General features: G+C 42.3%; 1 protein-coding gene across 1 annotated transcript in view; it reads right to left on the bottom strand.

The window, feature by feature from the left end:
* Nucleotides 1-9,558: 9,558 nt before the first annotated feature.
* The window catches only part of LOC134094461 (voltage-dependent calcium channel subunit alpha-2/delta-1-like), a 6,082-nt gene continuing 2,926 nt past the window's right edge, over nucleotides 9,559-12,714 (bottom strand). Inside the window, exon 5 of the mRNA XM_062547984.1 lies at nucleotides 9,559-12,355. Coding sequence (XP_062403968.1) covers nucleotides 12,342-12,355 — 14 coding nt within the window. The 3' untranslated portion in view covers nucleotides 9,559-12,341. The remainder of the gene's footprint in view (nucleotides 12,356-12,714) is intronic.

The following is a 12,714-nucleotide window of genomic DNA, read 5'->3' on the forward strand; positions in this document are numbered from 1 at the left end:
CTACTGAGCTGTAAACACTCAACTGTTTCGACATAAGAAAGCCTTTATTGTAGCACAACATCTCTCAATAAGGGAGGAGTTGGATGGCTTTGCTGAAGGTACTTAAGGTGATGCTTTGTAGTGCTGTTTTGTCAGGGCCTGTGTTGGTCATCCGGGTGTGTGTGATCAGCACCGTCAACACTCAATACGTCTCCGTGACAGTTTGCCCTCATTCATTTCCAAAAACAATACCTCCAGGTCCTCTAGCCTTAAAGAGAAAGCTGAGGTGCATACCATTTCTCCCCATCTTTGGCTACGTTAAACAAGAGCTTTTCCTCTCCTAAAAGGGTGAGTATTCCCTGGCTGGAATATCATTACTCTTGACAGGCACAGCAGGAATTATGATGGAGAACACTGGGATTTGTAGTTTAGAAACATAAATTGATTGTGGCATGTAATGGGTTTAACTATACACTGAGTTTGATGAGAAAATGATGTATTTGAGTGAGGGGTCAGTGAAGAGAGAGAGAGAGAGAGAGAGAGAGAGAGAGAGAGAGAGAGAGGACACAGAGAACATCAGAGAGTACAGTTAATGACTGTGTGGTCATGTTTATGGTTTTGGCAAAGCTTCGGTTCCAAAATTGAATCTCCATATGTGCTCCTGCCCTTCTTAACCACAAATTAAACTAATTCTCATCGCAGCTCTGACAGTGATGGGTGTGTGGACTCGTACAGTGCATATGTGTGTGCAGCGTATTTGTGAGTGAGTGAGTGTGTGTGTGTGTGTGTGTGTATGTGTGTGAGCAAGAATGTGTACATGCCTACTGTCTCTGTCGCTATGTGCTTTGTGTGAGAAAAGTGTGTGTGTGTGTGTGTGTACACATGTACGTGCGTGCATGTGTGTATGTGTGTGCGTGCGTGCGTGTGTGTGTGTGGTGTGCAGAGAATACAAATGGCATGATCTGGTCTCCATCTTCTTCAGATATGAAATGAGCCTGAGGGATTTAGAGTGACCCCCTGACTCTCCACTATTATATTACCATAAATCAGCATCACAGCGATGAGATGGCCTGCGAACAGCTATTTCAGTCCACCAGCTACATGCTCTGTTCCATCACTGAAATACTACACGCTATGTTTAAAAAGGATTATGATAATACAAGCACTATTTGTAAAAGAGATCCATGCCTGTAGGTTCTGAAATAGCACTATGGTGTCAATATTACTTTGTAAATTATTCACCTCAATTGTGCATTCAACAGATGTACCCATGTCAAAGAGATTGACTACCAGGGCAGTGTTGTTATGTAAATGAACTGAATGCCCCTGAGGCTGTCCCTTGGCGTCCCTGTTGCACTACATAAACAAAATGTTGTGTTTGTGAGGGGTGACAGGAACTCAGGCTTGACCCTGACTGTCATGACGGGAATGGCCGCCGCTATAAACACAGACTCCGACAGACAACAGAGTGAGTGAACTAATTACAGACACTAAGGTCAAAATCTAGCCCTGTCAAACCAATATAAACTGTGTGTGTGTGTGTGTGTGTGTGTGTACGTGCGTCCATGTGCGTGTCTGTGTGTGTGTGTGTGAGAGAGAGAGAGAGCGAGAGATTAATAGCAAGACAGAACAAAGACCATGTAAAAGTATTGTCATATTCAACACTCTCCAATATTCTCCATGGCCTTATGAATGCGCAGCACATTTCCTTGTTGACCAACTTTGCAGAGAGCCATGACTACTGAAAAAATATTTTTCAACATCACTTTATCTTGTGTTCAGTCGTTGGATACAATGGTTTACCACATCGTTCTCATTATCTGTCCACAATTAAAACCAATACCCAAGAAGCAGCCGCTCGTGTATGATGCAGGGGTCCCATCTGCTAAACACATGTCAACAGATTACTGGAACTAATAAGTCAGACTGTAAACAAGTTACAATAGTGTGATGCTGTCAGCCTTTCAAAGCCCTTTAAACAACCCTTTCCAGAGTGTGATTGCAAAAGATTAGTGGATGTGCACCGTTTGGCAACTGTGATAACCAAACCATATTTATTTCCCAGTACCATACCTACCCACCTGTTCTTTTTTTACATGCTGAGAAATTTGTTCTGCTGTTCCAATCACTAACCACTAAAATGACATCAACGTGAACGTTGTTCAAAAGGATTAGCATTTAACGTGGATTTGTGACTATCAACAACGAATAAGCTGTTGCATGAATCTGCCAACTGCTTTCCATGTACAGTATGATCAATGTATAGGCCTAAGTATTCTCTCCAACACCATTAAGACTGGTTGACCCTCTGCTAGCAGCATCAAACATAAGCTGGTGAAATGCCCCATTGGGAATGACTAACCTGATTTTTTTTTTTTACCACACCTCCTTGTTTGTTGTTTGTCCTAGTTTGATCCACAGCTTCCAACTCCTCCTCCCTCCTAGCAGACATTAGCAGAACATGAAAGGTTTCTGGGTGTGCTGGCGCTGTTTCTTAGCTTCAGCTCACTTAGCCTGACTACGTGTAGATAATGGAGGTCAGAGCTGACCTTTTCAACTCTCCTCTGGCCTTGTCCAGCTCTGCTCTTGCGCCAGCCAGTTTGCATGCCTCCCCTCTTCTTCCCCATTATTAGGGCCACTTCTTCTTGATTCAGACACTCGATGTCTGCTGGCACTCTACAGACGGATGATATCACCGAACATCTTCAGCTCTGATTGTGCAGCACTAATGTGCTTTCCATAGCCTTCTGTTGGAAAACAATCAGCTGACAACCATTTTCCAGGCAAAGTCTACCTTAATGACACAAAGCTTTCGGTCACAGATCCCTCTCAGGGTTTTGTCCAGAAGTATCATCAACCCTCCTGTTGTGTTCATCTCATGTTTACTAGTTTTGTGTTTCCGGTCAAAAATTACCGCTTGTTAGATTTTAAGTTGTTGCATGACTTTGAAAAATAAAAAACAAAAACAGGTTTAGGCATGTTATTAGATCCTGTATCAGCTATCTGCATGCTTCTTTGTTGTTTGATTTCAGCCATCTTGCCCCACTTTCCCCTCCCGGAGTGTGCTCCTCATCCACTTGTCCTTTGGTAGCCTACTGCCCGGTCATCGCAGGTCACTTCCTCTTGATGGTCCTTCTAGAGGGGAGCCAACAGGTGCTAGACATGAGGCTTCTCAAACATATTTCACGCACACATGCACAGGGATGGGCAAAATACATTTCCAAAATACATTTTTATATTTTCAAATCAAATATAAAATAGCCTAATTTTAAGGGTTATCAAAATAAACTATAAGAAACAGTAGCAACACCATGTATCTAAACAAAATACTGTATTTCTGTATTTTGAAAACACTAAAAATACTCTTTAAAGGGGACATGAAATCCCCTAGTAAACTTTCCATGCCTGTCTATTCTATCTATTCCTTAATCACTATACTGACTCTGTTGATAAATCCGGGCAGTGTTTGAAAGCAGCAGTTTTTCTCTGCTTACGGGACATGTCATAAATCTGTAAACAGTCAACAGATGACCTGTATCTAACGTCTCATAGCCTACTGTAATATAAATAAACTACTAAAAAGCTCACAGCTGAACTTGTCAAGTGGTACAAACTAACCACTGAATGTACGGAGAGCCACAGAATGAGGACTTAAAGCAACCGAGAGCAGTTCTATTACCATAAAATGACTTCAGATGAATGGTATCTGCCATACTGTATAATTCAGTTAATGCATTGTCTGTGCAAGCCCAGAATGATAGCGCTGTTGTTAGGTAGAACCTTGTTGTTTTTTAATGGGGTTATATTGACGCCAGAAGGAATAGATATCGATGATAAAGGAGGCCACTTTTTGGGCAATGTTGCAGGGGGACCATAACAGTTTCCAGATGTTCCACTGATTGAGCAGTTGTCAAGAAACTGAAACTTCTAAAGACACAGTAAGTTGATGCAAAATACAAAGCCGTTTTCTTGAACCCAATGATAATAAAAGAAACAATAATAGAACAATAAAATGCAACAATAATAAAATACTATTTACATTGCATGTAAATGCAATGTACTGTTAGGCCTATCCCTGTTCTTTATCGTTATCTTCTTTATTCTTCTTCCGACCAAAATCAACGATCAAAGGCTCTAGAACCACTGAACCGTTTGACGTCATTCAAGCACTCCTACAAAGCTCTTGAAACGGAGGTTTGTTCTATTATTTTTCACATTTGTGAACTTTATACTTTTTGAGATATTTACGATAAAAAGGTTTAAAATTCCCATAGAGTTTACATTGAGACCCTTTGGCGGCAAAGATTAATTGTTACGTCAGTGCTCAGCTGTCAGTAATCAAGGATCTCTGATCCAAAGCCATTCCACCACCACCTCTGCGCTAAACCAGGCTAAACGTGAATGTTACGTTACGTCTACTCATTCAGCTGTAGCTCCATCAACTTCCGTACACGAAAGTTCGCTTCCGGACATGTAAAAACGTCCCTTGAGGCTTACTAAAATAGACCAATGAAGTTTTGATGTTTCAGTTGCTGGGGAAGATTGTTATCTTCACTTTATTAGCTTTGATTGGTTTATTTTGGGCCAATGAAATACTCATAAATGACGGTTTCCCTCACTGGCGCTATGTGGGGAACTATGTTACATGTCACAGTCTTTCGTACAGTCGTCGTTTAAACCGTCATCAAAATGGGGTTTTATTAACCTTATAACTCGCAATTTAGATTAAAAACGTTCACTATCAATGACCATTATGTTTATCTACAATACTATTGACCACATGACCAAAACATTCATTTAATTCGCTGACTCGCTTCCCTCCTTCAACGGAGTCAGCGCGAGATCATTGCCCACCGCCATTTTTAAAATGCCGTTGGCTGTCATTGTAGCCTACTTAACGATAAAATGTCGTCTTCGGTCGGCTTTGATTAGGTCAAGGTGTTTAGAAGATCAAAGAGGGCTAAACACTGGTTTCAACGGTATATATAACTTTATTTGACCTGGAAGTTATTAATTGCTACTCTTAGCCTACAAAGTGTTGCTGTCCGGATTTCTGTTACGGAAGCGCCGCTGTACGGATTGTGATGCAGCACTGACAGCTGTGAAAACAGTCTAGCCTACCATGCCACGGCTGACCGGACGTTATTGTCTTGTCTCCTGTTAGGCTACTCCTTACTTGATTTGTTTATGTCGTTACAGTAGCCTAACCGGTTTGCTCTCGGTAACGTTATCAACAGCTAAAGACAATCTAACCTAACGTCAACGTAAACACTGTTTAGCTAACGACAACCAAACTTGTTCCAGGCTAACGTTTAACGTCGGGGTAGGCTGCAAGGCGAACACGGCTTACACAAGGGCTTTTAGCCATCTATGTGTAGCCAACATAAAATATCCTACTCTAAGCTAACGTTACATTTGCTAGATCCTACCTGTTGCTGCATCATCGTTGATTGGCGTTGTTTGTTTGTTAGCAAGCTAGTCGTTTCAGCTATAGGGACTTGCCAGCCAGGCAATCATTTAAAGCTTTCGGTATCATTCACAAATTAAAAACCTTTGTTAACAGCTTATTGTACATATTAGGACAATCACACACCTGGAGACACTTCGAAGAACTAGCTCATCCTGTAATATAGCCTACATAAAATATCCTACTGTAAGCTAACGTTACATTTGCTAGATATCCTACCTGTTGCTGCATCATCGTTGATTGGCGTTGTTTGAGATTGTATTCCGTATTGCCTGGCCCTATGGTCTACTTTTAACCTGCATTAGTGTAGATATGAAGGCTGTAAGCTATCCTACCAGTCGTTTCACTGTAGGCTACTAAAGTGTCAGCTCTTGCAACTCGTTTGAAGTTGGTCAACTTCATGTCAGTCTTTTAAATTCTAATAAATGAAGAGTTATTTTCCATAATAGCCTATATCCACAATTTTGATGCATTTTCATAAATCACTTTTTAAATGTGACTTTTCAGTGGAATTGTAAAATGGGTTATTTTGTTATTTATCTATTCTTCTGTGTAGCCTAGTTGTCTTTTTAACTATAGGCCTAATACAATGTTTTACACAGTCAGCAACCTTTTTGCATTTACATGCAATGGTAATTCCTTCCATGGAATTACATTTTCTAGTTTGTATTTGAAATACGTATTTGAAATATATGCATCATAAATACTGTCCAACCCTGCACGTGCACACACACACAGACACTTACACAGACACAGACACACACACACAGACACACAGACACACACACACACACACACACACACACACACACAGACACTCACAAAGGCTATCCTCACCATGTTGACCCGTAAAGAGAATTTGCCTCTTGATCGTTGTCTACCGATGCACCTGGCATTTTAGAGCTGTGTGTTTTATATATAGATACATCATTCTTGTTACCCCCAAGCAATCCCCTGCAAGTATTTTCATATTAGTGAATATTTGTAAATGTCCCAGGTCCAAAATGTATTTGAGTATTTCAGAATACCCAGACACAGTCAGCCTATATCAACACCTAATTCCACCGTGTTTATTAAGTAAATGAAAGTCAGAACTGGGACAGGTCATTTTCAGTCTTCAGTTTCTGTCAGTCAAATATTGTTTTAAAGTGGCAATTTCTCATGTGTGTGTCTATGGAGAGGTTTACACAGTGTCCATTATAGCTCAAGTGCCTAAGGTGAACACTAACATGAGACTCAGCAATTACTAAGACAATATTTTCTCTTCAAATTGAAATAATTATTCTTACACATTATCAGATTTGCAGAGGATCAGAAATGTCACCCAGACCACAATATTGAGCAGAGGAATCATGTGAATATTTGTGGACAAAGTGTCGGTTTGCCCAAATTTGTGTCTAGACACGGTAATTGCGTTTGCCGTCGATTGGGAGATAGCGAGGTCAGAGCGAGGGTGAGGATGAGAGCCTGGGTCAACGGGACAGGACGAGAGATGGACGCTGTTTTATTTTTCTGCCCCCCTCCGACCATTGATCTGTTTGTTATTAGTTGTGAGCTGGCATGTGTTGAAATGGTAACTATGCGAGGGGCTGTGACCTTGGCCAACCCTACAAGGGTATCCAGTTACTGCCAGTAACCCGCCATCATATACACACACTTAGAGACCCATGTTAGCACACATGGTCTCATACACACTTGCAAAGATACACACATACACTTTCTCCTTCCCTTTCTCTCTCTCTCTCTCTCTCTTATACACTCTCTCTATCTCTCTCTGTGTCTCTCTTATACACACTCTCTCCTAAACATGCACCCACACAAACACTCCTCTTGTTCAGATCATCAGCTGTAACACACTGAAGAACACAAAAAGCTTCAAAGCAACAAGGCAGGCATCAAAACATCAAAACAATACCTAAAAATACCACAAACAAACACACACAATCACCACCCCCTGCCCACCACAGACACACACACACACACACACACACACACACATCTGGACTTCCTCCGACCATCAGGCCGTGAAAGGCAAAAAAGGCTCATCACTTGTCTTCCCAAATAGCCCTCTAAAAGCCATCAGGATGACTCAGTGGTTGAAAGGGGGCCGCTGCTCGTCCGGCTCTTACAATCTGCTCCAGTGTCCACGCTCCGTCACCCTGCATCAGGCCGCGTCTCATCCGCCCCTGGTACCCCTGGAAGCCTCCCGCGGTGGCAGCCCAGAGCCGCGCGCCACTGATGGGCCTCGACGCTAGAAAAAGAAGGGCCCTGGGAAGAGGGGAAGTAACTGTCTCACGCTTCTCTTAACCCCTGAAGACCCTGCGCCATTCCCCCCATTCTCCACGCTCTTGGGTGGCCGTCCCTGTTAAAAGCTGTCCAGTCGCGGTCACTTAAGTCGGGTTGGTTTTGGGTCACGGGTCCTCCGCCGGAGAGACGGCTTTGGACGCACGTGCAGCGGGCCGGGCCAGCGCAGTGGCCCGGAGTCTCTGGCAGTGACGTGGGTGAGTTACCTGCGCACAGCTGCGCCAGTCGGGGGTCCCACTCTACGCCAGGCCGCTGCACGCTGCATGACCCGCGTTGAGAGTCAGTGCCCTCGCTAAAGTTTGCCGCTGGGTGTTCACCACACATGGGCCAAATCAACTGCAGTAGTGTCCTGTTGGAGTGTGTCTCGGAACATTCCACTGATCCTGACAGACGGAGCAGAGCTGGAATGAATAGAAGGGCCCATATAATGACGTTTTAAATGTCCAAACTGCGGCAGATTAGTTTATGGTATGTTTATGATAATGGACTGTATTAGACAGAGGAAATGAAGTCATCTTCAAGACGACTACAGGGAACACAACATTTCCTTATACAAATATAAAGATGGAACGCAATATTTTTTTGTTTGTTTTTTTTGTTCTGAAGTTTCTGTATTTAGACACTCACTGATAAAGTTTTAAAATACATTTTTGCAATTGTGACTTTTAGAGACTCCTATAATTTTAAAAGTTATGAACTTCTTGGGAATTAGGTTCAATTTTAAAAGAAAGTAATAGCCACTCTAGTCAGTACCTTTTTAATGGCTGTGGTTGTGTTAAAACAATTTCAGAATAGAATTTATAGGTTCAGTGGACCTGGGGAAGTTGAGTGACAGCTAAAGGAAATTACGTTCTGATAGCAAGTTCACCTACCCTACCTGCCTGAAACAAGTCTTTCATTATATGTGTGCATGTGTGTGGGTATATGTGTCTGAGAGAGACAGAAAGAGAGCGAGAGAGAGATTGTGCAAGGGAGGGAGAGAGAGGGAGAGAGAGAGAGAGAGAGAGAGAGAGAGAGACTGTTCAATAGCAAATTAATTATAGTTGCAATTAGTTTTGTATCCTTGCTTCATAATGCCAATGCTAGATGCTGATAACGGGCATCAAATCCCTAATAAAAAGCTAAACATGCTCTCTGTAGTCTTTTGCAGTACCTGGTGTAAGTGCCTTATCTCCTCTGAAAACTGGCCACTTTTGTCATTTTAAACAAGCCACAGCCTTGTGTCCTATAAAAGCCCCAGTGCAGTCTAGGGGACATATATTTAACTCTGTCATCGGCCACAGTAATGACCCATAACTCTGTCAATCACGTACTGTACTGCGCGTGCTGTGGGCGGCAGCCTGCAGGCTCATTAGCTGCCGGCTATAATTAAAAACAGACACACATGCACACAGGCATGCGCACATGCCTGCTCACCCACCCACCTACACACACACACACACACACACACACACATACCAGTGCACACGAAAACACACCCACACACAGTTGTGCAAACAATATTCATCAGAAAGGATGCACTAGCAACGACAGAGATAGTAATGATAAAACTTTATTGTGAATATATTATATGTGCACAAGAATTAACACATTTCCATATTTATAAACTTTTTTTCATCTTCATATTTTTTTTTCTTATATAACATTAAGAGTACAAATTCATACAAAATCAGTTCAGGCTTGTCAAGTTCCACAAAAAAGAGTAATTAAGAGTAAAGCACAACCAGAGCGCGGAACCGAAGATGGTCCCAGAACCCAACCCAACCCAACCCGAACGCTCCCCACACACACCCACCCACCCTCACGCTTAACACACCAAACTGAGCGACTCGGTTTTTTTCTTTTTTCTTTTTTTTTTTTTGAACACTGGCGAGGGCAGCATCAACCAGGAGCCTCGGCGACAGCAGATGAAAACAAGATTGAAAAGCACCATCGACACCTACAACACTTCCAGTAACAACGCTACAGGGCATCCCCACAGAGAGAAAGAAAAAAAAGAACAGAACAGTATAGACTGAGGGCAGCAGCTGCGGCACAGATCAATCAATCAATCAATCAATTGGCCAATAATGATTTCTGATATGCTGTCATTCAGGATGTGTTTCTGGCAATTATGAACCCTTCAGACAAAAAAAGAATATTTATTTTCTTCATTTTTTTTTTTTTCATTATGACAGAAGTCACTCTGGAAATACTGCATTGTGGAGGCCAAATGTCAACACTACGTAACATAACCTTTCACAAGGTTTCTTTTGTTTTCAGGTGATAAACAGGAGTGCACACGTGAAGTAGGACTTAAGCTCAGGAGTGAAAAAAATACAAAAAAGAGATCCAGTTTGCCAGTGTGTACATCCATCAGATAATTGAATCTGTTCAGCTGGCCTGGGAATAAAATGCTCAGGCACTCACAAGTTGTTAAGTTGCAGGTATATAGTCGTCTTCAAACACAATCATAATGTCATAAACATTTGTTGTCGTTGCAGGAGTGACATAAAACAGCAGTTAAACAGGCTACTTTGTATCACAGACAGATGACGGCCTTCAGGTCTGAGCCACGAGTCCTGACCATGCCAAGGGGTTTGGTACCATGATAGCATGGCAAGGTCAGGCAAGGTCAGTTCAATCATTAATATCTTTTTTTTTTGTTTTCCCCTGGTAGTAAAACTACATAAAGCTCCTTGAAACTCCTAGGCATTCTGTCTATTGTGAATCTATTGTGGCTCACCCTTAAATGCAATCCTCCACAGTCTGAGGTATTTAAGACAAAGCAAGGTAGGTACTGCACTTTGCAGGTTCACTATAAGATGCTACTCCATCAGTGAGAGGGGGCGCCTTCCGGCTTTTGAGCTAACAGTCAAACACAATCGACTCTCTCCTGGATCCTGGAATAGTTTTTTTTTCTTTCTTTCTTTTTTTTTTAAAGATCACTAAGTATGTCACTGGTGCCACTTTATTTGGATGGCCCACCAAAAAGGACCAACAAACCATTTGCTCACACTACTGACACTGAAGAATACAGATCTCAATTTGTAGTTAGGGTTATGTCAGGTTATGGTTGAGGTTAGTTCACATACAGACAACGTATATGGTACTCTGGGTTACACTCAGTTAACAAGTATGCTAAAAGTTTGTTGTTGATTCAGTCCATCAAAATAAAGTGTTCTCATATTACACAATGTTAGCCTTTTTGCCGTTTAGGTCTAGACTATGACATCAAATAAATCCTTTATGAATGCCAACATGTATACAAAATGAGAAAACCCTTGGCATCAGCTGCTGCCTACTTTGGCCAATCAAAGATTCAGCTGAGTAAACATGTGCGTACACAACACAAGCAAACAACGAAATACATGTTTTGGCGAGCTCAAGTTAGCTACTGAGCCATCGTCTGTGTGTTGACCAAACCAGAGCTACGGGGGCACAGGGAGATCTGTCTGGGGCCTCCCATCACGTACAGTAGCTGTGGTAGCTGGCAGTGTGTTTTCCAAAAAGACAGAGAGTTCTGCTGTTTTGTCCAATTGAGATCACTGAGTAATGAAAGAGCGTTGCCTGTCAACTCAGGTGTGAACAACATGCACAGATCAAGGGACGCTTGGATTTCTGATGAGGGCAGCCATTTTTTTTTTTTTTACATTTTACAGTTTGCACAAAGTAGCCAACACCCATCTTAGGCTGGTCCCTGATGATACAAGGAGTTGGCAAATCAAACATTTCCTGGAATAGAATTCATTTGGCAAATAGTGACACCAGTTCCAATTAACTCACAGTACCACTTTGACAGCTTCCTAGAAGAGAAGAGAGAATGTTCCTCTCATCAAGGGTTTTACATTTACAATGCCTAGTCATTCCTGACACCAATGGCAAATATTGTCTCTGCTTGCTGATGTTTCTTTTTTTGTTGTTTGTTGTTTTCAATAGGTCTTTACTTCAATATCAAATATCTATACCTAATTTCAGTCCTTGAAACAAGGCTCACAGAAATTCTATATAGTCCCATTTCACCTCTATGTCACAAATGCATGCGTTATGTAGAGAGGGTGAAACTCCCATAGTATTCTATATTTCAGCTCTGGCGCTGCATTGGTTAAAAGAATGAATGGGCTGGCAGTAGAACAGACTACATTAGACCTCTTACAATCATTTTCAACGAGAAACTGAATTAAAAGACAAAAAAATAAATAATTGCATGATGTAGAACCATTAAAGGGCAGTGATAACCAGCTATGCCAACCAGTAAGCACCAGTTTGGACCGGTTGATTAAGATTGTAGTGAAGACTGAAGATAGCTAGAACTTCATTTAGCTAGAAATTCAGTTAGCTAGAACTTCAGTTAGCTAGAACTTCAGTTAGCTAGAACTTCAGTGGAATTTTCTGGCAAGGGCCGATGTCCTGTATGCCCAAGATGATAACATTATCTTCATCCGTATGTACGTGTGTGTGTGTGTGTGTGTGTGTGTGTGTGTGTGTGTGTGTGTGTGTGTGTTAGGGTCAGGATGAGTAGGCTGTAGGCTTTATGAGCAGCCAAAGCAACAGCAGTTGCAGTCCCAGCATGGGCCAGAGGGGAGGAATCAGACTGTTGGCCCCTCCACAGTCACTCGCATCCTCCTGCGCCGACAGAACAAACAGTTAGACACACACACACACTTCCACAAACATGCACCCTCACTGACACACACACACACACATACACACACTTTCACAAACATGCACACACTCACGCACGCACACACGCACGAACGCACCCAAAATGCATGTGTATAATCCCTTTTCTATAAGCTGTTTATCCAAAGTGTGTGTTGTTGAGGCATGGATCAAACTGAAGTCATAACATGGCCTAATTTGCACTGTCACTGGAACTGCCTGTGGCGACGGCTCAGTGGCGAGAAGCAGACATCGCCTGACTGAGCGACAGCGCCTTCTCCCCACTGCTCACAGTGGGCAGTGCCAGCCAGGCACACCTATGG

Source organism: Sardina pilchardus, chromosome 10, assembly GCF_963854185.1.
Source record: "Sardina pilchardus chromosome 10, fSarPil1.1, whole genome shotgun sequence".
Taxonomy (NCBI): domain Eukaryota; kingdom Metazoa; phylum Chordata; class Actinopteri; order Clupeiformes; family Clupeidae; genus Sardina; species Sardina pilchardus.